The sequence below is a fragment of the Thalassophryne amazonica genome, chromosome 2 (assembly GCF_902500255.1).
Source record: "Thalassophryne amazonica chromosome 2, fThaAma1.1, whole genome shotgun sequence".
NCBI lineage: Eukaryota > Metazoa > Chordata > Actinopteri > Batrachoidiformes > Batrachoididae > Thalassophryne > Thalassophryne amazonica.
In genome coordinates, this window is record NC_047104.1 from 141820861 (window position 1) to 141848623 (window position 27763).

A 27763-nucleotide genomic window follows, 5' to 3' on the forward strand; every position below is an offset into this window, starting at 1 on the left:
CCCAAGCTACACGTTCAGTGCATGACAATGTCCCCTCTAGTGTTTTTTGTCTCTCTCCTCCTCCAGTGATTAGGGCGGGTCTTTAAATCGCGTGAAGGAGCGCGTGTGTCTGATTGATTTGTTCTTTGTAGTTAAAGTTTACTGAGTATAACTTTTCCGAAGATATCTCGACTGTTACTGTGAATATGGCCTGCTCACAGCTCGGTGAGTTCTTTATGTCGAAAATGCCGTTTGTTTCTTACTTGTGAAAACTTTTGTTGTATATTAAACAAGTAGCCAGAGCTAGCTAGCTCGCCTGCCAACATGAAGGTGGTTAACTCTGCCTCCGTCCTTGTTTAACTTCGAGAAAACTTAAGCATTTTAACATTTTTTTTCCCCCATATCCTTGTAGCAATTTTGAGTGTGTCAGATAAGAGTGGTCTGTTGGACTTTGCCAGAAGGCTGGTGAATGTTGGACTGTCGCTGGTGGCTTCAGGTGGCACAGCTAAAGCCCTGCGTGATTCTGGACTGGCTGTGAGGTGATGATGCAGAACGTTGCACAAATACCAGCAAATATTGCCACATACTGGTATGCGTGTGTTAACCAGTCAGTGGACTTTGTCTCAGGGATGTGTCTGAGCTGACTGGTCACCCCGAGATGCTGGGAGGAAGGGTGAAGACCCTGCACCCTGCTGTTCATGGAGGCATTTTGGCCAGAAACACCCCCACAGACACTGCAGACATGGAGAAGCTGGGCTACAGCCTGGTCAGGTATTAAGGGTTGATGAAATAATGTGGAAAATGTTTAAACAAATTGTGCATTCATTAGTGCAGCGGATAAGGGAATATTTAGAGGGGAATCCTGCAAATGGTGATAAAAGCATCAAATTCGGCAGAAATACTCCTCAGACAATCCTCTTTTGAAAAACAAAGTGGCTACAGGTACGTACAGCCGTATCTTCTGCGGGACTGCTAAAGGTACGGACCGAGGTTCACTGAGTGGACGTACGTGACACCAGTGGGAAATACACACGTGGAACAAGCGGTGAAGCTCTTAACCACTGAACTCTAGTGCTCTTAACAGACACAGAATATTTTACATCCGCTAATGCTTCAGCTGAACTGTGCTGTTTCTTTTTTCTCCCTTGTTTCAGAAGCTGTAACTGGCAACTGTCAGTCTGTAAGCTCACTGCTGTGCTGATAATCATTCTTGTACATGTTTAATGAAGCTGCTGTAATTTAAGAAATTCATCAAATGTAAATGAAGAAATTCATCAAATATTGACGTAAATTGCGAAGGTTTTTTGCTTCTTTCATCGTCCATCCACCTCAAGTTCAAAGCGCGGTTTTCTAAGCAAGGCGGAAAGAATTTTACGTGACACCGGACCTTTAGCCGCATATGGTATGGGTATAGAAATATTTACCCATTCTGATTGGTCGGTAAGACACCCTCCGTATCTTTAGAACGGTCTCTGTAAATGGTAAATGGACTGCATTTATGGACTGCATCAGACGCTCAAAGCGCTTTACAATAATGCCTCACATTCACCCCGATGTCAGGGTGCTGCCATACAAGGCGCTCACTACACACCGGGAGCAATAGGGGATTAAAGACCTTGCCCAAGGGCCCTTAGTGATTTTCCAGTCAGGCGGGGATTTGAACCCAGGATCTTCTGGTCTCAAGCCCAACACCTTAACCACTAGACCATCACCTCCTGTAGATACGGGTCCGTACCCGTAGCCACTGCCTTTGAAAAAACGATTGGCCACTTGAATTTTCAATCGTTGGTCAGGTAGGGGTCAATAGAAGAATTACACAGAGGTCAAAATTAAAAGATGCTCCAATCATTGAAAAATATTCCACATTATTGTCACTTTACTGAGGCGTTACTAGGCTGGTAGCTCGACGCAACCTGGCTATACCCGCCCGCAGTAGCGAACGAGTATCGCCATACCCGCCTGCTGTGTGTAAACAAATTACGTCATAGCGCGCAGAGGAAAACATAAAAAGGAGAGAAGTTTGTGTTGGTCCCAATATGGATATTCCGGATGATTTTCTCATGGATAGTACGATAATGAACAGCAGCCAGCTTGATGAGGATGCACTGCCGAATTTGGAGAGCAGCGCGCGCCAGCTGACATGACAAAAGTTAAAGTGAGCCAACTTTTTATGTGCGCGTGTTGTGTATCTCAGTAAGTGATAATAATGCAAATAACACGCATTTGTCGTGTGGTATGCATTTTCTGAGACCCTCCATCCATGCTGTCGGCCGCAATGACAGATATTTACCCTCGTCTAACTCGGGCGAATATCTGTCATTTTGGGTGACTGGGCATGAACATCGGGCCTCTGAAAATGCATACTGCCCTCCAAAAGCATGTTATTGTATATCCTTATCCTTCTTATGGCATGTAGATAAAAAAATTACATACATTGACCTGTCAGTGCTTTCAGTACTGCTCTCTATAGCCACGAAAAGGGTTAGGGTTCGTGGAAAGCACTGCTTTCCATAGCCGTACATTGATTGCCGGCTACGGAAAGCAACAAACAGCTATGGGATCTTGCCCAGATTTTATTTGCGTCATCTTATATTAGGCTTCTGCATATTATGAACTTTGGCGCCATGGTAGCAGCCAGTCTGCTCTGTGTACGCCTGATCCCATTGGATCTCAGAAGCTAAGCTTGGTGGATCCTGGTTAGTACTTTTATGAGAGACCTCTTAGGAAGACCAAGGCTTGTCTGTTTCTCCAGGTAAAACTGGAGTTGTGTCAGGAAGGGCATCTGGCATAAAATGTGTCAAATCCCTCTGCAAAGGTCTGCTGGATCTGCTGTGGAGACCCTGTACATACAGGAGCACCTGAAAGCCAAACAACAACATGAGCGTTTGGGCCATGTAGCATGTACACCGTGTGTGTGTCTGTGTGTGTCTAGCTTTTTCTGGACTGCAAGTGTGACTAAAGCTGCACTGACACTTGCATGACTTTGCTGCATGCATGCATGTTGTCGTGACGATCCCACCTGCTTTGTTCCCAACTGGATGCAGTGCTTTGTTCCACCGCCTGCCATGAGCTGTACGCTGGACACTGCGTATATAAAATAATTTTTTCATAGATTAATTTTCTCTGTAAGTTGTCTGCTGAAAACGGCTCTAATCGCTTCCTGAATTGCAGTGTACCACTCCAGCATCATCTTTCACGCAGGCGCACACTGAATGAGCTTGAGAAAGCATTTGGAGCAGTCTAAAAAGGTAATTATTTGTCATGTTTACATTGTCATGGCTTGGTAAAACAGTTGCATATTCTTTCCTTCTTGTCTGCACCTGTAAAAGTATATTTATGATAGATTTAAGATCTCACTATAATCCTTCAGATGAGCTGTGCTCTGATGCGGTGCAATGATGCAGCCACTTGCTCTGTTCACTTCTTTACTCCACTTGATGAGCTGCACGTCGTGTTGGCGAGCAGATCGCGCCACGTAGCACGACATTTATTCGTGAAGGATTTTTTTGAACATTTTAAAATTCTCTTTGCACAGTTGCATGCGCTGGTGCCCCTCTCACGTTCAGTCTACACCTGTTAAAGACCAGTTTACTGCCCTGCATGACACAGGTCGTGCAAGTGCGTGAATCAAAGTCATGCAAGTGTCAGTAGGCCTTTATACATGAATGCTTCAGTTACCTCCAGCGGGGATGCTCATACACAAGATGTCTTGTCTGGGCTCTTGGAACAGAATGATAATCACAAAATCTGTGTTTTAAAGTGTAAATTATACTTATGGCAGGGAATTTGTGTTCTACCACCCCTCGGGATGTCTTAATATCCCATTTACTTGGTGAAGATCAGCACAAGTTGGGCAAAGTTTGGTTAAACTCCTTCTGGTTTTGAACAGGTTAAAAAAATTTGGGGGAGTTTGGTCAGACTCCTGACTTCATCAGCCACCACATGCTCAGCTCTGTGCAGGCTCAACACAGCTTGCCATCAGATATTTGTACCTAGATGCAAAGAATTACCCAGAGGTAAAGACTTGGGTATGGACTGCATACAGTTTTGCAGGGAGTTCTGCCAGCCTGTCTTCAGCTGAGGATGGGTGAGGCCAATGTGGCTGAGAGTCCACTGAACTCTAGACAATTTTTCCTGACTTTTTATGTTACATGCCTGCTTGAAAGGACTCTGCTTTGAATATTTGCCTCACTACCAGGTTAACAAGGTTATATCAGAGGTGGAAGCTAAAATGTTGACTGTCAATCGTGGCATAATTCTGTATGACAAAGAATCCCAGGAACAAGTCCATGCCCAAGTCTTTTCAGATGAGCTTCAAATAATCAAACTGTACGCAGTACTGTTAATATGCAGTTTCACATAAAAAGAAAAATGAGGGGAAATGTGGTGAAAATTGTCCTGGGAAAAGGTCAAGGACCATGGTTTTTAATTCAGTTTATTTATGCAGTGCCAAATCAAGGGGCTGCACAAGGTCTAAACCTTACCCACTCCCTGAACAAGCACTTTAGCAACAGTGGTAAGAAAGAAAGGGGGGAAAAGACAAACTCACCCATTTGATTCCAAGGACGTGGTCTGTGTATGTTGGGCAAGTCACGTGCTCATGGTTAGATTTACGAGCTTGTGACATCAGGAAGCATGTGTAGTTGAATTAGCTTATGGCTGATTGGAGAAATGCTGCTCGTCTTGTGACTCCTAGCTGTTCTGTTTTTTAAATGTAATTTAATTAGTTTGAAAAGCTTAGTGAAGTATCCAATGCACCTTAAACTTCCATTTAAAAAAAAAAAAAAAAAAAAAAATCTTAACCATAACCTGAATTACTGTTGATACACAGATTTAAGATCTGTTTCTTTGTATATTGCTAATCTGAGGTAAAGATAAAATAAATAAGTCTCTTCGGCTCCTCCCTTGTTTTCACTTGAGGTTGGCACAGCAGATCCGAAGTGCCCTTTCTGACACAAGTCTACATGGAGAATGGGCAGGAGTGGCCTTGAGCTACGAACCTTACACACTGGAAAGATGTGCACTTAACCGCTTGTTCACCACCCCATAAAGATAACTATAGTGGGGTTATTTTCTGTGACAGAGTTCACTGCTACATATGCCACGGAGGTCCATTAAGTTATATCTTGACATGAAAATGACTTCATGTCCATGTACTTACAAAAGAAAAGTCATTAACATGTTCTTGACGTGTGTGTGTGCGCAGCGTGACACAACAGGGGAAAAAAAACAACTAAGACTTCTCATTCCTCACTTCTAGAGCAGCCTCAGCTAAGTCAAGGCGACAAAGTGATTAATTTACAAATGAATTGATACTTGGCTTTTGATTTTTCATTATTTTTGTCAGCATTTGGTTTATATTGCTGGACTAGCAAGGGTTCCCCTTGACCAGGTCTGTAGGGGAAACACTAGAATTAATCTGTTCTTTTCTATCACTTGAATATTGCTCCCGAATACTCATGTTGTGCATATTTTATGTTGCTCTGTGCTTTGCCTACATCAGATTAATCGGTTATGGGTTGAGATGAAAAATATGTATGGTGTGAGTTGACACCAAACCTTACATAATGTCAAATTGTCAAATTTCACTACAGGTAAAGGCCTGTATGTTAACTCACTATGCCTCAATGAATAAATATCTAAAATGTCAGTCTTCAGAATCTGTTTATTACTCCAAAAATTTAGATGTACAATGTAAATTAAGTTTGTCCATAAATTTGCATTGTCATAGATGGTCTGAAACAAGCAGAATCAGGGCTAGACATTACTTTTTCCCCTGGCCCACAGGGCCAGTAGCCTTGAGAAGTTACTGGCCCCACCAAAATTCTACTGGCCCAGGCAAATGTGCACAACGTGAACTACAGCCGCTGAAATTTTTAGATTTTGATGCAATTTTGTACATTTTCAGACTGAAATTAGTGAACACACAAAATTGGCATTAGTTTACAACTTTTCTTGCATTTCAGTTTTTGTTTGAATGAACGTATTTATTTGAACTTACTTTGTATGTAACTCTTATTGTTGAGCATGTCAGTAACACCTGTGTTAAATTACTATTTAACCTGTTTTTGTTTTAAATTTTCATGATTTTTCTTTTTTTTTTTTTTTTTAAGGTTGAACTGACCTTGCATGCACTTACTAATTTAAGTTTTCCATTTTACATACCATTTAAGTGTTGTGAATGAATTTTTAAGTTGCAACTGGCGTTTTTCTTGACTTGTTTGGGTGGTTCTAACTTAAACATATTAGAGTTTAATTAATTCAAAGCGGTCTGTTCTGTTTGCATCTACTTTGTTTTCTGCAGCTTCCCATGCTGAGAATTTAAAGATGCTCATGAAGAATGGTAACGGAAATGGCAGAATGCACACTGCTCTTCTTTCGAGTTTATGGGTGGTTTGCAAACAAACAGGGTGCATTACCGCCACCAACTGTTTGGGTGTGGACCACGGTTCTGATGTATACTATATTAATAAGGAATTGTGGAGATGAGGTAGGGGAGAAAAGAAGTGGGGGAAATTAACTGAACTATAATCTCTTGAATAACCCTGTTCAATGCACACTCCAAACATGGGCAACACACATTTCTTTGACCTGAAATCTTTTTTTCCTCAGTGAAGTGTGCATGAGTCTCTGCCGGAGTGTGATGCAAGACAAAAACAAACATGTCAGACTTGATGACATGGTGATGTGAAGAAATTCAACTTTGCTGCAAGAAAAAAAAAAAGTAAAATAAATGGGATTTTGCAAATATTTGTAGTGGCCCAAGCGGGCCATCATTTTCTAAATTGTAGTGGCCCAAAAGTAGCCCAAATAGGCACCGGGCTAGCGGGCAAATGGTATTGTCAAGCTCTGAGAATATACCGCACCTCTGGAGGGTTGGTAAACAATGAAAACCATGTGATTAAACCACAAAATCCGTGTGCGTTTCTGCAGGACCGTCGTGGCAATCCCTCGGTGCCGAGAAAAATTGTCCCTTGATCAATTCACATATGGGATAGTGGACGCGGAGATTACTGAACAGGCCGTCTTTCTTGATGCAACTGTGTTTGACAGATGCTGCATGTGGTTGCTGTGGGAAGTTCTGTCATTCAGGATCTTGCACTCTCCTTCCTATTTCTCCTTTTCTCCTGTGTTACTTGTCTGCATTTTTGTTTTTTGTTTTTTTTGTTTTTTTTTTAGGAAGACTTCCACCCTCGTGTTAATCATTGCTCGCCAACTGGCTCGGTCCCTTGTTTGTTCTTCCGAGGTCTTCCAGTTGATGGAGCAGCTCTTGAGGTTGTGCTTCATGAGCTCCTTGTAGCATATCTTTTGCCCTTCTCTGGACTGTCCTTCTCTCAGCTAGGAGTAGATCTGCTTGAGAAGTTGGTTGTCATCCATCCTAACGAAGTGGCACACTTACCAAAGCTGGTTTTTGATGATACTCTATGCTCTGCAACTTTGCTTCAGCCAGGATGCTGATGTTGGTACAGCACTCTTCACACCTGATGCAGGATATACCTCAGGCAGCATTGATGGTCTTGAGGGTCTTCAGGTGGTCCAGGTCTCAGATCCATACAGCAGGACATGGCATGACAACAGTTTTATAGAGGAGGATTTTCGTCTCATGTTGAGTCTCTTCCAGAAAATGTGGGTGCGAAGCCAGTTGAAGGCAGTTCCTGCACGCTTGAGTCACATTGGATCGTGTCATCGATGTCAGCATTTGATGACACATGGCTGCCCAGGTATGGCAAGTGTGTTGTGTTCTCCAGGATCTGTCTGTACAGTTTCACAGCAGAAAGCTTTGGATCATGTTTGGCGGAGGCTGATACAGGACCTGTGTCGTCTTCAGGTTGATGTAAAGATCAAGTTTGTTGTAAGCTTCTTCAAAAGTTTCAAGAATTGTCTGAAGACCTCCTTCCTTGAAAGATGACACGCTGCTGTCGTTGACATACTGCAAGTCCAGGAGCGGAATAGTGATGATTTTCTTATCGACTCTGGCTCAGGTTGGAGAACTTTCCATCCATTCTGTACACAATGTCAGTTAATGGTGGCACCTTGTCCTTAATCAGGTGGAGTATTGTTGCCATCAAGATGAGTGTAGGACAGTGACACCGCCCTGCTTTACTCCTGATTGAACATTGAAGGCTTCAATTTTTGTGCCAATTGCCAGAACTGTGGCAGACATCATCATGTAGAAGCCTCGTGATCTTGATGAATTTCTCCGGACAGCCCGTTTTGCTCAGGATCTTCTATAGAAGTGGGCAAGAGACACTGTTGCACACCTCTGTAAAGTCAGTGAAGGCGAAGTGCAATTAATTGGTGGACAGTGCAGATCATGTCGGAAGCCACTCTGTGTTTCAGGCAGAATGTTTTTTGCTGGTGGTCTCAGACAGTTGTTGGCAATCGGTGCAAGAACCTTTCCTGTGGTAGGCAGAGATTCCGTGATGGTTTCCACAGTCAGACATGTCTCCTTTCTGCTTATAGATGGTGGCACTCCTAGTTTTTCAGGTCTGCTGGTATTTCTGCTTGAATCCATATTTTGATGAGTTGATGCAGTTATTGGCATAAGAGACCTCCTCCTTTAAATCCCTCAAGGTGAATGTTGATTTTTCCCAGATGCCTTGTTTTTCATGCCTTTAATGGCAACAACTTTCTTGGAGAATTGTGGTTTGGCTGAGTTCTTAAGCGATGTCTTGGTAAATGGCTGAGCACTTTCTCCTCCTCAACGATTGGGTTGGTGTTCAAGAGTCCTACAAAATTTTCTTTCCATTGGGCACCAATGTCTTCAACAGCCTAAAGCCATCGTTGCTTCGAAGAGGTGCTTGTCCTTGGTTGGAGGGGTCATTGATTGCCTTGGTGGCTTTGAAAAAGCCTCTGCTGTAATTTCTGATGGCGAGGGACAGGATTTCAGCGGCCTTGTTGATCCTCCACCCCAGTTTGTGAGCTTTATTTTGTGGCATTGCTTTGCTGGAGTCTAGACTTTTTCTCTTGCGAGGTCGGCTCCTTCTGGGTGTTGAGGAAAGCTTTTCGCTTTGTGTTTCTTAGCAGGCAGCTGTTGTATTGAGCTCCTCCCACTGTTTAGGAGCCAGAGCTGAGTACTTGATGGGGAATTCTTTCATCAGGTGCTGTTGAAAATCTGCATTAGTTTCTGGGTCTTAAACCTTGGCAGTGTTGAACCTTTTGACAGTTTTCCAGGTTCCAGGCCTCCTCTCTTGGTGGCTGTTCAGCTGGATCCTCGCGCAGATCAATGATCCATCCAGTTGTCTCCACCAGTCACTGCCTTGGTAGCCAAGACATCTTTCTTGTCGCAAGTTCAGGCAGTGATGTATTAGAGCAGATGCTTTGAGTGAGGGTGTTGCCAGGAGGGTTTGAATTTTTGCTTCTGCCTGAAGGTGGTGTTCATAAAGACGAGATCGTGTTTTGCACACTTTGTGAGAGGCAGGGTGCCGTTGACATTGCACTTGGCCACTCAGTTTGTCCTGATGGTTCTGTTCCAGAGCTGGTAGTGCTTTCTCACTCAGGCATCGAAGTCGCTGAGGTGAATGGTCTTGACAGATGCTGGGATAGAAGCAGGTCCAGCTTGGCGTAGAAGGTTTCCTTCTTTTTATGGCTGGTGTCAAGTGTTGGTGCATAAGTACGACTCATGATGGTGGCTTGGCGTTCACTCACAAGTTGGGAGACTGTTGTCAGTTGTTCATTGACACTTACTGGGCGTTCAGTCAGTTTTGGGGAGGAGCAAGGGCGCTACATTTTTTTTTTTTTTTTTTTTTTTTTTTGTCTGGAAAGGGCTTCCTGAGGAGAAACATTTAACAGGACCACAGTGTTGAATACAATGCCAAATGTGTTTTCAATCTTTTGAAGAGTGGTGGTGTGCAACCTCTACCCGTTTATGAAGACTGTCTCAAACCCTGATGTTACAGTGGAGGATGCTGTGGAGCAAATTGATATTGGTGAGTCATGTCAAGGAGATGAATCTGTGTACAGCACAAGCATATTAATAATTATTTGGTAGTTATACTACAGAATACTGAAAACTAAATCTTTTCTTCTCCACTAATAATGATGGCATGTGTTGTCAAAAATGTGCTTTCATGTTCCCAGGTGGTGTAACTCTGCTGAGAGCAGCAGCCAAAAATCATAATCGGGTCACAATTGTGTGTGACCCTGCTGACTATCCTCTGGTAGCCACAGAAATGGAGAACTCGGGAGATAAAGACACATCTCTGGATACACGCAGGACTTTGGCTCTCAAAGTAAACATCTTGAATTTTTTTTTTTCTTTTTTTGGCTTTACAAAGAGCACAAACTTTCTTCCCAGTAAGAACTGTCTTCATGTTGAAGCTAGACTTCAGCCTTGAATCTGATAATTGCATAATGTTAACTACAAGCTCTTACATTGTTGTGAAACATGAGTGGGTCTTTAAAGGACATGTCGGCTAGCAACACAACGTGACAGTATTCATGATTCAACGGAGCCTGCAAACGCAGTCCATGGAGTCGTGTCAAGAAAGTGACAGTATGCAGAGAACAGATGTTATTTCACTATAGTTAAGTGTAACAACAAGAATGCAAGGTCTTCATCAGTTTTACACGCTTCTTTATGTCAGCTCTCGCTATTCAAAGAAAGCCCAACTGAGGTTGGCCCATGTGTGACCTCTCACTCACACGCTTTTTTCTTTTCCTTGCTTCTGCTGACAACACTTTTTTTTTCTTGCCACTTTGTCATAGTGCAGCAGATAAGTGAATACTTACTGAGGGATCCTTCAAAGGATGATACAAGTACCAAATTTGGCACACATACTCCTTAGACATTACTCTTTTAAAAATACCGAGTGCCCACATGAACTTTCAATAGGTGGCCAAGAAGGGGTCAGTTGAAGAATTACACAGGGTTCAAAATTTAAAAATGCTCCAATCATATTAAAGGTATTCCATATTATTTGTCTGATCATAAAGATTCCAAAAAGGTATAGTTTGGACTATCTGTGAATGAATGTTATGGGGTAAAAACGGCAAAAACACAGAGGTCAGTTTCAGTTTGTACAGGGGTCAAAAGTTAAAGTTGCTCCAATTTTGGTAAAAAAAAAAAAAATGGTGCATATTACTGGTTGAGCTAAAAGGATTAATAAATGGAATAGTTTTGACTGTGTTGCATGCTTGGTTTGCAAAGTAAAGGTTAAACGATGTCGGCATCCATTGGATTCTATGACATGTGACATAGGCTACCCTGTAACATAACTAAGCATGATACATGATGCAAACTATTCCTTTTTAAAACCATATTCACTCAACTAATTTGCATCAGTTTTTACCAAAATTGTGCAACTTTAACTTTTGACCACTGTACAAATTGAAAGTGACCTTTGTCACCATTCTTGCTGTTTATACCCCATAACTCCAGAACATTCATTCAAAGATAGTCCAAACTATACCTTTTTGGAATCTTTATGATCAGACAAATAATATGGAATACCTTTCAATATGATTGGAGCATTTTTAAATTCTGCCCCCTTCTTGGCTGCCTATTGAAAGTTCATGTGGCCACTTGGCATTTTTAAAAGAGTGCCAAATTTGGTGCTTGCATCGCCATTTGAAGCTTCTTTTTCTTTTTTCTTTTTTTTTTTTCCCCCCCGTTATCCACTGTACTATCACCGGCTCTGCAATGACTATGAATGTATGAAGTAACACCTTTGTTGGCTTGTCCTTAAAGCTGCTAGCTCACCAATGTCTTGATAGGAGCATGTGTATGTGTTTCTCGTGAGAGCTGAGACTCATTCAAAGGTCAGCGTCCCAAAAGTTGCACGGTTGGCTTTCTTGGGGAGGGAGAAAGCCCCTGTTCTCCCCTAAACAAGTTATTTAGCAATTACAGTTTACTCCTAAACTGTAAAATTAAAAGTATAATGGCACTGGATTTTTTTTTTTTTTTTTTTTTTTTTAAAGATTTAAGTCATAAAATCATTTTCTTTGGCAACACTATAATTTTATTCCTTAGCATTTAGCTAAGGGATTCATAATATAATAAAAGTTAATTTTGCATGAACTGCCACCACTCTCTTCACTCAGTGAAGAAAGTGTGAACCTTGGCAGGTGAATTAGGTCAAGCACGTAGTCTAGTAAATAATGCAGGTTTTGTCTTTGTTCCATCGGAATCTAAGCTGTTCAACAGCTCCAGATGAACGCACCTTGTGGTGAGGCACTTGAAGATTAAACCCCAGCGTTTCTCATTGCATCCTCCAGTCTTCACGGGATAAGGCCCAAAATAGTCTGCCCCCATGGAGTAGAAGGGAGGCTTAAATAACCGCAGAGGAGCCGGTATATTGGCCATAGTAAGTAATGACGGCTGCTCTCTCCACTTCCGACAGCCCACGCAGGTCCTCTGATACCGTTTGATCGCCTGTCATGCTAACGTGTGATTTTGTCCTTTATTTGTGCAAATAAATGTCACATTTGAGTTTCACCATGAAGTTCTGAAATTGGCTCAATTCATTCAATGTCAAATTTAGTCGTCGACTAGACGATGACTAGTGGTACCCAACTAATCAACTGATTTTCATTAGTTGTCCCACCCCTACTAAAAAAAGCACGGGAGGTTGAAAATGAGGAAGATGGCAATTACAATTGAATTGCTACAGGACCAGTTAAAGATGTCCCATATCTTTGAGTTATAATGGTGGATTCCTCAATTGTTTTGTGTTTTTTAAACAAAACTCCAACTTAAATTATATATTGAGCGAGGGGTTGTGATTGTGCAGCCCTCATACAAACTAATCCAAATATTGTCTGACAGTCGCCCGTCTCTATGGTCTTGCTCTGCAAAATCACCAATGTCTGTTGTGGTGATGTGTGACATAGACGGTGGACTTCCAGGTTAATACAGGGTAGTTTTAAATGCTTGGCTTCTATCATCATCTGGCTTCTTTGCGGGGTAATTTGACTACACGTAGCTATAAAAACTCAGACATTGATTTTTAATTTGAAATTGAAAATGCAGGGTTTCAGTGAGCTGGCGTTTTAAATACAAAGATAAGTTGCTTAACAGTGTTTCTGGAATATCTCTCTGGTGATGAGTTTAATATTGATCAACTGAGTTTCAACCCACTCAATGGAATGACCAGCACGTTGTGTTCAGTAGATAACCTTTTTTTTTATTGAGCAGTAGCTGTTGCAGCCTCTGCATTTGGAGTGCTGTCTCTGTATTTCTGCAGGTATCAAATTCATCAGTGGCCCAGATGGGCCTTTTGAAGCAGTTTTGAAAAACTTTGTCACGTAGACTTTGAACTTGACAGTTTGACACTCTGCTGATGTTTTGTCAGATTGGTGTACTTGATGTGCTTTGCTTCTCAGGCCTTCACACATACAGCACAATACGATGAGGCCATCACAGACTATTTTCGAAGACAGTACAGCTGCGGTGTTTCCCAGCTGCCCCTGCGCTATGGCATGAACCCTCACCAAGCACCTGCCCAACTTTACACCCTGCATTCATCCCTCCCCCTAAAAGGTAGACCTCCCACACACATCATGACTGTCGACTCACCCAAATGTATGATTGAGAGGCAAAATATGAGCAGTTCAATTCTTTTCATGTGCAAGTTCTTCAATGGACCTACAGTGAGTAAAGAGTTGTGGGTAACTATGGGATGCAGAGTCTTATGGGGCTATTCCAGAGAGTGCCGTTCATTCCTGTCTAATCCCAAATAGCAAATCTGGGAGTGTTGTAATGCATCATATTACCTTCTGAGCCATCTTTGTCAATCTTGAACAAACGATGTATACGTAGTAGTTACCGCCATCTTTGGCACCAGATTTGAAATTGGGTGAAATTTTCAAGCTGTTCAAAAATTTCATCTCGATTCGCCAAATCGCTGCTAGTACGTGGTACCTTCCAGGTGTTCGTTGTCTTAACAGCTTCAGTCTTGTTCAGATATCTTTAAACGGGTTAGTCCTAGTGAGTACAGCTTTAAACTTGTTTGTTTGTGCTCCAGCAGGGTAAATATTTTGATGCAGAAGCAGTATGGAGCTAAATCCAGGCCAAAGTTTTGTAATCTGAAAATAAAGATTGAAAAAATAAATTTTGAAACTGAAAATTCAATGTTTGTTCTTGAATTTTATAATCGTTTAAAAAATATCAAAATAAAAATAAGTGTAAGATATTTTTCAGCTTAAATAAATTTTTGATTCAGCTCTAATTATTTTGATCAAATTTATTTTCATATTTCTTTTTTCACCTTCAGATCTTTTTTTTTTCTCAGTTTCAAACTTTTGGCCCCGTTTTGGCATGGGAGGGCTTGGCTTCGATTGAGAGGGGCGTGGAATTATGAGTGACAGGGAGCAATCAGTCCTCACATGATGTTGCTTTCAGGAAATGTGGGTACTTGGATAGATAATGACTTAACACTTTCTCTCCACTGTATTGTCTTGATACCTGTAAATAAAGTGATGCTAAAGATTTCTATTACAGGTAATTCTAGACCACTCTTGGTCATTTTTGATGTTTTACCCTCTGGGGTTCGAGGTCATTTTTTGGACAGCTCACTCGCCTGGGATAAATATTCAGTTTCAAAATGTATTTTTTTTTTTTCAATCTTTTTTTATTTTCAGATTACAAAACGTTTGGTCTGGATTTAGCTCCATAAAGCAGCATTTGTGTTCTGGTCGAGGGCACAGCTTGGCACAGCTCCTTAGTTATTTAGGGGTTGCAGGTCTGCACTTGCAGCCTGTTGGAGGCAAGCTGGAGTAAGCCATTTCATCCCATTTTTGCACTTTTTTTTGGATTGTGGTCGATTGTAATAGAATGGAGCCCTGTGGTATCAGTGTTACAGCTGCACTGCACGTATTGCCTGCTGTTTTTTTTTTTTTTTTTTTTTTTTTAAACTTCTTCCTGTTAATTGATTGTGCCCCCACTTTTTGTGGCTTGCAGGCTATTTTCAAAATAACCAGGTCAAAATGATCTACCTACATTACAAATGCTAAACTTACATTGGATCATCAAATCCAGTTTTCCAGTTTGACTATTTATATAATGCAAGTCAAATGTTTACATATGCAGCTCACAGTATCTGTGCATTAGACCATTGGCACCACAGTTACCACATAGATGCTAAGCAACATTGGAGGGGTCTCTGTAAGGAAGGAAAAATGTGTAGAATGCTATACGTTAACTTTTGGAGGCATGTAGTCACTGATGTTTACCTGTTTCCCCATATGCTGTTACCCAGCAGATAACCCAACCCTCCAGTGTTTGTTTGACCTGTCACCTTTCCCCCACAAGCTGCTTCTTCTGCCTCGTGTCTAGTCAGGTCCATAGGTAATTGGACAGTGATCCAGATTGTCATTTCTCCTCTGTACACCACCACAATAGAGCTTAAATGAAACTATCAATAAGGGCCTGTAGTGTAGACATTCAGTTTTAACAAATGTAGTATTAACTATTGAAATACAGCCATTTGCATACACAGTGCATTTATTTTCAGAGGTTCACAGGCCACCAAGAAATGGTCAATCTAAAGGTTTTATTTTTAATACAAATATGACTTTCATGGGATGGACACTTGAACGTTTGTCACTGAATGTGTCTTAGACTTGATTTACATCAATCATTAAGAAAAGTACACTGTATTCTCTGTACACTGCAAATTGTTTGGGTCTTGACTGAGATCTAAATCACATATTTTAATTAATCAGCACACCGCACCTGCTAAATGTAAATATATTAGTGTTGGACATGACTGAATTATGATCATTTGGGCAGTTAAGGTCTTGCCACCTGTCGTCGGCATAAAACAAGTCGTTTCATTCCTTCAAATCTCTATTACAATTGGGCCCGCGTTATCTTCACTGGTCAAATTTTATTTGCAGAGATTCTTGTCTTCAAGACATTAGCGCGGTGATGTCACTGCAGCACAAAGCATTGTGGGATGATTATAATTTTGACACAGTGGAGGAAATAAGTCTGTGATCACTGCTGACTTTGAAAGTTTGCACACTGACAAATAAACAGTCTGATTTTTAAGGTAGCTTTATTTTAACAGTGATAGAATATAAAAAAAAATCGAAATTACATGAAATGAAAAATAAAAATCAATTTGCATTGAGGGGAAATAAGTAGTTGATCCCCTACCAACCATGAGCAATGTTGGCTCACACAGACCATTGACATACTCCTAATCTCAGTGAAGTCATTACTTGCATGAGACACATTTCCAAATTGTCACCTGTATAAAAAGCTACCTGCCTACAAACTCAGTGAGACGCTGACATCTTCACCATGGGCAAGACCAAAGAGCTGTCTAAAGATGTCAGACAAAATTGTTGACCTACACAAGACTGGGATGGGCTACAAAACCATAAGTAAGAAGCTGAATGAGAAGGTGTCAACTGTTGGTGCAATTATTCAGAAGTGGAAGAAGTACAACATGACCGTCAGTCAATCTAGGCTGAGGGCTCCATGCAAGATATCATCTCGTGGGGTCTCAGTGATCATGAGACAGGTTAGAGATCAGCCTAGAACTACACAGGGGGAGCTGGTTAATGATCTCAAGGCAGCTGGGACCACGGTCACCAATAAAACCTTTGGTAATACACGAGACGCAATGGTTTAAAATCCTGCACTGCGTGCAAGGTCCCTCTGCTCAAGAAGGCTCACATCCAGGCCTGCCTCAAGTTTGCCAATGAATGTATTAGAGACTAGGAGAAGGTGCTGTGGTCAGATGAGACCAAAATCAAGCTCTTTGGCCTGAACTCTGTTTGGAGGAAGAGAAATGCTGAATATGACCCCAAGAACACCATCCTCACCGTCAAGCATGGCCGTGGAAGCATTATGCTTTGGGGGCTTCTAAGGGGACAGGTCGACTTCACCGCATCAACGGGAAGATGAACAGGGTCATGTATTGCAAAATCTTGGGTAACAACCTCCTTGTCTCCGCCAGGACACTGAAAATGAGTTGTAGATGGGTCTTCAACATGACAACGACCCAAAACATACAGCCAAGGTAACACAGGAGTGGCTCCATGAGAAGCACATCAAGGTCATGGAATGGCCTAGCCAGTCTCCTGACCTTAATCCTATAGAAAATCTATGGAGAGAGCTGAAGCTTCGAGTTTCCAAACGCCAGCCTCAAAACCTCCATGATTTAGAGATGATCTGCAGAGAGGAGTGGACTAAAACTACTCCTGATGTGTGTGCCGACCTAGTAAGCAACTACAAGAAACATCTGACTGCTGTGCTTGCCAACATGGGTTTTGCTACAAAGTATTGTCATGTTTTGCTAGGGGGTCAAATACTTATTTCTGTCGATGAAATGCAATGAAATTTTATTTTTCATTTCATGTAATTTTTATTTTTCTTTCACTGTTAAAATAAAGCTACCATGAACATCATAGACTATCTAATTATTTGTCAGTGTGCAAACTTTCAAAATCAGCGGGGGATCACATACTTATTTCCTCCATTGCAGTTGTCCAGTTATTCTATTTGGAATGTTTCATATCTGTTGTTGTGGTCAGAGATTTATAGTTTAAGCTTCTTAAAACTTAAGGTGCCCTGACACGTCACGACTTTGATATGTGCACTTGTACACGCATCGTTGTGACTATCCCACCTGCTGTGTTCCCAGCTGGACGCCCCGTGTTGTGAGCTGAACGCTGCATATATATAACCATTTGCTCTTCGAGTTGGCTGTTGAAAATGCCTCTAATTGCTTCCAGAATCACAGAGGGCTGTTCTTGCGCATGCGCGTGCTGAATGAGGTGGAGAAATCATTTGAAACCATCTAAAAAGGTAACTGTTTGTCATGTTTATATTGTAATGGCTTGGTAAAACAGTTGCATGTTCTTTCCTTCTTGTGAGCAGTATGTTTATGATCGTTCAGATGAGCTGCGTTGTGATGCGGTGCGCTGATGCAATCACTCGCACTCATGTTTTTGAATTTTTTTTTTTTTTTTTTTTGCTTGAAGTTCATGTAATTAATGCGTGATGGAGATTTTGAACATTTCAAAATTTTCTTTGCACACTTGCACGAAGCTGCGCACGGTTTACGAGTTAGCGTTTACACTCATGCTTGGCAGAGTGCGTGGATCAAAGTCGTGCAAGTGTTGGGGGGCCTTTAGTTATGTCCACAAGTAATTGTGATGTCAAAATTAGTAAACTTGTTGGACAGTCAATAACTTTTTTTTTTTTTTTTTTTTTTTTTTTTTAATGAATTGGTAGGTTTCAAAACTACTTGTGGGCCATTGTCGCTTAACCCATTTATGCCCAGATTTTTTTTTTAATTCATTTCATTTACTTCATTTATATAGTGCCAAATCACAACAAAGCTGCCTCAAGGCGCTTCACACAAGTAAGGTCAAACCTTACCAACCCCTAGAGCAAGAACACAGGTGACAGAAAAACTCCCTCTGATTTGAGGAAGAAACCTCAAGCAGACCAGACTCAAAGGGGTGACCCGCTGCTTGGGCCATGCTACTGACACAATTTACAATATGAATATACAGTGGTCCCTCGCTATAACGCGGTTCACCTTTCGCGGCCTCGCAGTTTCGCAGATTTTTTTTAGTGCAATTTTGCTTTTTTTTTTTTGTTTTGTTTTTTTAAACAGTACATTGTGTTCTGCGTCCTTATCAGGCGTGCCGGTCACGGCACCGGTCGGCATCACCGCGATTGCTCTCACTGAGTCTGCGGGCTCGGTAAACGCAGCAACGGGCCACTCACACCGTCCTCCTGTCTGCTGTGCGGAGCTGCGCCAAATCTGGCAACAAGTCCAGAGACTACGCTCGCTGTTTTCATGCGGCTGTTGACTGCAGCCGCAGAGCTCCGTGGCCACCGAGAGAGGACTTGGATTCTTTCCGGGTCCCACATCTGTACCTCCAGAGATAGTGAGCGAAGGGAGAGTTCTGCATGTGTCTGTTTATAATGTTCTCGCCCAGAAGAAAAAGTGTTTACACAGGAGAGAAAAGTGAGAAAATGTTAATGCCTGTTTGAGTAAAGTGTGTAGTGAGGGGTTTTACAGCCTTAAAATAGCGCTGACTACTTCGCGGATTTCGCTTATCGTGGGTTATTTTTAGACCATAACTCCCGCGATAAACGAGGTACGTGACATTTTGGGAGACCATGCTGCTGTCCAGGACGGGAGGCTTGCAGAAGACACCCACTCCCACTTATGGATGGAGCCGCACCTCAAACGGAGAGAAAAAAACAGAATCAGGCAGCAGAAAGACAACAAATACAGTGTAAGTTGTCAGCATTAAGTAACAAAAACAAAAAAAATACTAAAACCTAGTCTAATAGGTGTGATGAATTGTCTGTGCCAAACATCCATTATGCGTTTTGATTCTTGAAAGCAGGACTGACAATGGCAGCAAAAGCTGACATGAATGCTAACAAACCTGGAAGTGAATTTAATATAAATACTCAGAGGAAATGAGAGGAAAAAGTTCCATTAGTACCTTTGAGACTTTTTATTGTGAATAGAAATTGACAGTGATACACTTCAGCAACAATTGTTGCCAGTGGGGTAAAATGGGTTAATGTCGCCACTTGCTTTATCTTACACCCACCCGCTTTACCACCCACCCCCAATCTGCCACTGAGCTGCTGCCCACTAAAGCCACATGACGCTGTGTCACTCACAGGATATGGCTATCAAAGTAATCAAAACGGGTGAGTTTATATTTTAGAAAATGCTTGACATGAGGTGTGCTGTCATGTGACAGCTGGATCACCTAACGAGCTGCTTGTATGCAAGCCCAAACTGAACATTCAGTGTAAAATTCATGACCAAAAAAGTCACAGAAAATGCAGTGTGGCAAAAATGCTACCGGGTGTACACAAGTGCGGTGCATGTGGTACGTGTCCAGTACAACGTGCAGTGTGTTTCATCCTTGCAACATTACAAATGTAGCAAAATACACCTGGAATTTGTTTTGAAACATCAAAATAAATTGTCCTCCCAGCCTGAAGACAGCAGTAGAGGAGCAGTGACACTGATCTGCCTTTTCATCAAAGCAGCCGCGACAGTTTATAGACAGCGTCAACTTCACACCTGACAGTGCTGAAATGTGCTGGCAACGACACTGACCCTTTGAATTACAGCTGAGTCTCCCACCACCACACATGGTTTCATTTCAGCTCTGTTTAATGGGGTACACATGGTTCTGGGTCTGATAGTATTAAATTATCTGGTACTTTGGCTGGCTTCATAAAAACAATATAATTATTTATTGTTGTATGATAAATTAGGTTAACTGACTGTTAGTTCTTTTTATCTGTGCGTTATATTGCTGTTCTGCTGTGTACAAATATTTTCGATTAATCTATATTGTCTCTGCTTGTCTTTTTTTTTTTTTTTTTTTTTTTTTTTTTTTTTTTTTTTTGGTATTTGAGTGTACATATGTGTATATGGGTGATTCTTTAACTATGGGCACTATTGGCCTTGTAAATGTAATTTCCACCACACCATTGCCTTACAATATAAAGCACCTTGGGGCAACTGTTTGTTGTGATTTGGCGCTATATACATGTGCTCTGATGTCACTGTTTATCTCCATAGAAACTACCCAAACAATCTTTCATACAAACTGTTTAAAGGGACATTACAGTGTTGTGGTGGAAATTATGGCAATAGTGTGGGACAACTACATTTTGTTTAAAAAAAAAAAAAAAAAAAAAAAAAAAAATCACAACAGTTGTATGACATTGAATACCCCAATTATGTTTTGATTATTTTACTGATATTTTATTCAGAGATATTTTAAAACATTAGAAAAAACTTTTCTTTATCATTGAAGATCAAAAGTCTGGGTGTGGGACAAGCACAAAACGGCAATATTTGCATATAATGATGCTGAAAAAAGGTGAAAAAGTCATCATAGACTACTAGAACAAATTTCTTAACACACTTTCATTGTAAAGATAACTATAAAAGTGTGAAATTTCCCCTTGTTTCTGTTTTTCATACAATATGATCAAAGGACATAAGTGCCCGTAGTCTAAGAATCACCCATATAGCAACTGGTGAAAGCGGAGGGGGCATTTATAATCTTTTGCTTCAGCCTTCATCCTTTCGGCCACACAAAACTGGGGAATTTTCTTATTTTATTTTATTTTTTGTTCTGAGAGATTCTTTTAAATGTGTGTGTGCGCACACCGAATAAAAATTCATTCATTCAAAATGACGAAACTGTTACTGTCCAATTACTTACAGCAGTTCTGTTGTTAATCTTGAATCGGGGACTGTCAAAAACTAGAGAACTAATTTTTGCTGTTGAGTTTTCAGTGCTCAGCCGCACTAAGGAAACTGTATTCTTTATCACGGTCAGGTTGGATGTAAATGTTTTCTAGTTCAGTCAGGCCCTGAAGCGTTCCATTCATTGTCTCTCTGCCAGTGTTGAACGGTTCTCCTGGCTTCATCAACTTGTGTGACGCTCTGAATGGCTGGCAGCTGGTCAGAGAGCTTAAGACGGCCCTTGGCATAGCTGCTGCCACCTCCTTCAAACATGTCAGCCCTGCTGGTAAGATGAGTGTCTGTGTGTGCACATGCGCACACACACAAACTCTCAGTGCAGGTGTGTATGTCGCACTGAAACCTATTAATCATGTTCCCATCTGTTTTGAAGGAGCTGCAGTAGGAGTTCCTTTACGTGAGGAGGATGCCAAGGTGTGCATGGTGCATGACATGCTGAAGGATCTCACCCCGCTAGCCACAGCCTACGCCAGGGCGAGGGGTCAGAAAGAATGACTTCCTGAAAATCAACAGCATTTTCATGTTGCATGATTATATTTATACTGTGAATGTCTCCATAGGTTCTGACAGGATGTCGTCTTTTGGAGACTTCATTGCTCTGTCAGATGTGTGTGATATTCCCACTGCCAAGATTATATCAAGAGAGGTAGACTTTCCTGATCTCCTTGCCCAGCAGCATAAAAGAGCCTCACCCCCCCCCCCCCCCCCCCCCCCCCCTTTCCTCACTGAACTGTTCTTACTCTACAGGTGTCTGATGGTATTATTGCTCCTGGTTATGAAGAGGAAGCACTAAAAATTCTGTCAACAAAGAAAAATGGCAACTACTGTGTGCTTCAGGTGAATGTGTTTTTTTTTTTAAATACTATAGAGTTAATTTTTTTTTTTATTATTATTATTCCATTTTGGACTATGTGTATCTGTTTCAGATGGACCCACACTACGAGCCTGACGACGCTGAAGTCAGAACACTATTTGGTCTGTATCTCAAACAAAAGAGGAACGGAGCAGTTATTGATAAGGAATTCTTCAACAATGTTGTCTCCAAGGGCTCGGTCAGTAATTATGATAAAACAAACTTTCATCTGCATTTTTAAGTCCTTCCACTTGTATTGTTGATGCAGTCTTTTGTAAACTGGTTATCTGACTCTGGTTGAATTTTGTTTACAAGCTGTGTGAAGATGCTGTGCGTGACCTCACCGTGGCCACCATCGCTGTCAAGTACACTCAGTCCAACTCCGTCTGCTATGCCAAAGACGGACAGGTAATTTGGGAATGAAAGCAAACATTAATTGGGGAGATACAACTGAAATTGGAACATGAGTTTATATTGTGTTGTCTGGCTAACAGGTCATTGGCATTGGTGCGGGTCAGCAGTCTCGCATCCACTGCACCCGGTTGGCTGGCGACAAAGCTGATAACTGGTGGCTGAGACATCACCCACAAGTCCTGGGAATGAAGTTTCGCAGTGGTGTGAAGCGAGCAGAAATGGCCAATGCTATTGACCAGTACGTCAGTGGAACCATTGGAGAGGTAAAGGGCAGTAATGCAAACGCTATAACTGGATCAGGAGTGTAGTCCTACATTTAATTAATGAAAAGCAAAGTGTTAATTTAGCTATCACATGGAGTGGGATCACTGACGTTTAGGTACCAGACATTCTTACTGGTCTCTGAGCTCTAGACACATTTTACCATTTATGAGCCTATTTTATCACTAGCTGCTTTATGGGCAACGACAACAATTGTAGAGGATGCAGACTCTTGGATAGGTTTTTTTTAATTAATAAAATGGCCAGAAGACATTTCAGTTTGGCAAATCAGTGACCAAAGATACCCTTATTTCTTTGATCGCTCCAATCCCCCACCTGCCCTTTACTGGACTAAAGCAGGTTTAGAAAATTAATGAATGGATCAGTAAGCTAAACTTGACCAAAAAAGTAAGGAAACTGTCCCTAACTTTGGCCAATAAATTCAATGTGTTCTGGCATGGGTCTCCTTAGGGTGTGTGCGTGCAGTAGAAAGCTCTTTGCACAGTCATGTGACTGCTGAGTTTACTGAAGGACCCTGAGGGCATCACACATGTGGTACGATGCAGTGTCCTTGAGTCACTCATTCTGGCAGTAGTTTCTACCAAGGCAGTGGGATCTGTGCACACAGGAAATGTGTGCACGCTCTTAGTCTCTGAATAGCATCCAGCTTTTTTCCAGGCGGGAGGTTTATTGAAGAATTAAAAAAATAATAATAATTATTCCGTGCCATCTACCTGCAGCAGTATATGACCTCATAACTGTATTTATTTTGGTGTTAATATAAAATGAATCATTATACCCACAGAACAACCTGTTCTTGTTGCACTCTAACCAATGAATATTAGTGATAATTACCATTACCACTAATTTCAGTTTTCATTTGGATGTGCAGTTTTCAAAGCATCATCCAGATAAAAGCTGTTGATGTGAAGTAGTAAGAAAATGAAATTCTCAGTGCCCAGGTTTTTACCTTCCTTTCACATATTGGACAGAATGTCCTCTTACAGCAGTTGGTGTAATAAATGCAGAAACTGCTACTGCATGCATCTCTCTTCCACTTTACATGTCTTTATCATCTCATATACAGTGGTCCCTCGTTTATCGTGGGAGTTACGTTCTAAAATAACCCACAATAGGCGAAATCTGCGAAGTAGTCAGCATTCTTTTTTTACAATTATAGATGTTTTAAGGCTGTAAAACCCCTCACTACACACTTTATACACTTTTCTCAAACAGGCATTAACATTTTCTCACTTTTCTCTCCTGTGTAAACACTTTTTTTTATTTTTTTTATAAAGAATCCAAGTCATGGCCACGGAGCTCTGTGGCTGCGGTTACCGAGACCATGCAGTGGGCGCTGCAGATTTTCTGCAAGAAGTCTATCCTTGTGGGCTGCCGGAGCGCTCCGCATCAAAACAGTGAGCATAGTCTCTGGACCTGTTGCTGGAGTTGGACACAGCTTGGCACAGCAGACGGGGGCGGTGTGAGTGGCCCGCTGCGGCATTTACCGAGCCCACAGACTCAGTAAGCGCATCGGAGGCAGTGAGAGCAATCGTGGTGATGCCGACGGTGCTGCAACCGGCCCACCTGATAAGGACGCAGAACACAATGCGCTGTTAAAAAAAGCATGCAAAATTGCACTAAAAAAAATCCGCGAGGCCGCAAAATGTGAACCGCATTATAGCGAGGGACCACTGTACAAGATTAACAAAACTGTGGAAACTTTAAATATTCAGTTGTACTGGAAGTACACACATCACACTGAGCATATGTAACATATAAAAGTTGTTCAGGGGTCATAAAATACAGTGCATCCAGAAAGTATTCATGGCACTTCACCTTTCCACATTATATGTTACAGCCTTATTCCAAAATGGAGTCAGTTAATTTCTTCCCTCAAAATTCTACTCACCACACCCCATAATGACAACATGAAAAAGTCTTATTATTTAATACATTTCCAAAAACGAAAGAAATCACATGTACGCAAGTACTCACACTCTTTGCTCAATACTTTGTTGATGCACCTTTGGCAGCAGTTACAGCCTCAAGTCTCAGAGTCTACAGACAGTTCCAGACTTCATGCTTGGCTTGTGCTCTGACATGCACTGTCAACTGTGGGACATTATATGTAGACAGGTGTGTGCCTTTCCAAATCAGGTCCAACCAACTAAATTTACCCCAGGTGGACTTGGAAACATCTCAAGCATGATCACTGGAAACAGGATGCACCGGAGCTTAATTTTGAGCTTCATGGCAAAGGCTGTGAATACTTATGTACATGTGATTTCTCAGTTGGTTGTTTTTTTTTAAATAAATTTGCAAAGATCTCAAACAGAAAAATCTTTTTTCATGTTGTCATTATGGGTATTGTCTGAAAAATGTGAATTTCGTAATGCAGTAACATAACAGTGTATGTAATGTAATAGTGGAGAATGACAGGAAAGCATTATCTTTGTACAAGTTTGTTGCAGTCATGAATATAAACATGTCAGTCTTGACCAAACATCATTTCCTTTTATTCAGTGGTCAACCTGATTCAGGGGTTATTTTATAAGATCTTAATGTCTGACAAGTGTTTTGTTTGGCCTTTAAAGGTAACTGACTGGTTTGTGTTGTTAGGGCCCTGATCTGGCAGTTTGGAAGTCCATGTATGAAGAAGTGCCTGAGCCTCTGTCAGATACGGAGAAGAAGAACTGGATCAGCTCTTTGCAGGCGGTGGCTCTCAGCTCTGATGCCTTCTTCCCCTTCAGAGATAACATTGATCGTGCCAAACGGGTAAATGTTAATCAGTCCGCCTTCAGAGTCAGATGCGTCTTGAGTTGCTAACAACCTGTACTACTGTTCTGTCTCTTTGTAGAGTGGCGTTGACTATATTTCAGCTCCTGCTGGCTCTGCTGCTGATGATGTTGTGATTAATGCCTGTAACGAGCAGGGCATCACTCTGTTTCACACCAAAGTGCGCCTCTTCCACCACTGAGTGTCCAGACACTTTACCCGATTGTCTAAAAGCTGAACTCACTATCATAAATCAGGCAGCCTTTTTCTAACATTATGGTACTAAAACATTCCTAATTGTGTGTCTTATGAATGTGTCCGCTACCAGATTCAGAATAATTTTGTGTATTTGTGGTCCTACTACAGTGGGATGGATTGCCAATGCAGGTCAACCATGTTTTAGTATTAAAGTCTCAGAATTTCAAAGAACTTGAGTAATTTCAATTTTTGACCATTTACAGGGATTAAAGTTCTCAGTCACTCCAACGGATTCCTGTCCGCTGCCACAAGGCAGGGTTTGCTCTGGCGCCGTCATGATGCAAAATCAAGGCTGGACACAAGATATAAAATTTAACATGTTCAAAACGTTTAAAAATCGTTTTCAAGAGTACGTGTCTGTTTTGCTTTTCTTATGGCAGAGAGTCCGTGTCTGTTCCTGTGTCCTGTCTGCACGCTGGAGGCAGTGTGTTAGTGTAGATGTCTCACAGCGAGCAAAGTGCAGAATTTTACAAATATTTTAAAACTTTTCTTTCAGTGTCTGCTCTGAGTGTCCTTGCTGTAGTTAAAGTAAAAACAGCTGCAGACCCGTGTGACAACAAACAGTTTTGTTTTTTTTTCCCCCTCCCCAAAATGTGCCTAAAATCTCTTAGAGGACAGTATGATGTAAAATACACTCATAAAACCTTCTTACCTCTCAATCAGGTTGCATTTTCCACATAAATACACAAATTCATGATTGGACTGTTCCAAGAGTGCAAAAGAGAGAAGCATCCAGATGGAAGGGGGGGCATGCCCTCCAACATTCAGTGGAGTCTTCCATGTACTAATAATGTATCTGGAGTGAAAATTTTGTCAATCTTTGAAGTAGCTTTGACATAATACTAACAAACACCAGTGGATATATAAGTATTATGTCCTTGGCAGATGTAATAATTGACTAGTAATACTACCAGTCCACAAACTTAATAATAAAGAATGGTAGTATATGACACCATCTACAATAGTAAAGTGGTGTGTGTGGCGGGGGGGCTTTGATCACACAAAAACCGGAGAGAGCTGACATTTTCCATTTGGTATGCTTATGTATTTTGAGTCAAGAATGAATGCTGCAAAAATGGAAAGTTGATGGGACAAATATTTTTGGAGAAATTGGCCATTTTAACAAACCAATAAACAATCAACATTGTACTGCAATGCATCATGGGAGTTTGAGGTTTTAAATGCTAGTGGTTCATGTTAGTTTAACATTATTAGTGTTATGGGTTGTTTTTGTAGTTCAGTTACTTTTGTCAGTTTAGTTAAGTGTTACATTTGTTACTATGAGTGAGTTGGAACCATGAGTGAAATGTCTAGTACTTTTAATGTCTTCCGCCACCATCTCTTTGTCAAATTAAAAGCACCTGCATACAGCAGAAGGTAGAAAAGACAGCTGTGCGTGTACGCAATTTTAATCATGCACACCCTGGGGAGAGCTGACATGGCAACAAAACTGAACGTTGATCATGTTTTTTTTTTTTTTTTTTTTTTTTTTTTTTTTTTTTTTTTTTTTTAAGAGAAGCTACATATATTAGCTAACACTGAACAATGGACACTTACTGACATTCTGGACTCATGTGCCATTCCAGCAGGGGGTGGTAAATCATATATTAAAATCGAGTGTGTGATTGAGTATATAATTGTAAATATGTTAAATACATGGATGAGAAGAAAATTAAAACACTACTCTCTGTTGTGGTCGATTTAAAAATCAAATGACAAAATGGTAATAATAGTGTAATGCTGCCACACCACACTGTACTACTGTCTAAATGGTGTTACAGTGATGTGCCATTGTTTGCTTCCATAAAACGTGCACTTAATCTGGAAGCAGAAAATTTCACTTAAGTTCTCATTTCGCCTGTTTGTCTTGTTTGTGAACAGCCTGGAGTCCACAATTTTTCATATCGTGAAGTTTTTACTGAATATTCATGTCCTGACAGATGAGAACGGATTCAATTTTCAAGGTCAAAGCAAGGAAAAAATCTTGAAAAATTGGAAAACA

At 41.2% G+C, this 27763-nt stretch overlaps 1 protein-coding gene across 1 annotated transcript; it reads left to right on the top strand.

Moving 5' to 3' along the window:
• The first annotated feature begins 72 nt into the window (after positions 1–72).
• On the top strand, positions 73–25932 carry atic (5-aminoimidazole-4-carboxamide ribonucleotide formyltransferase/IMP cyclohydrolase). The gene is made up of 15 exons (XM_034195142.1): positions 73–204; positions 392–518; positions 607–750; positions 9820–9908; positions 10060–10211; positions 13303–13459; positions 21340–21465; positions 21571–21678; positions 21758–21843; positions 21945–22034; positions 22124–22249; positions 22366–22458; positions 22545–22727; positions 25348–25503; positions 25586–25932. The coding sequence occupies exons 1-15, from the start codon at positions 186–188 to the stop codon at positions 25703–25705; spliced, it is 1776 nt and encodes a 591-aa protein (XP_034051033.1). The 5' UTR covers positions 73–185; the 3' UTR covers positions 25706–25932.
• The last annotated feature ends 1831 nt before the right edge of the window (positions 25933–27763 follow it).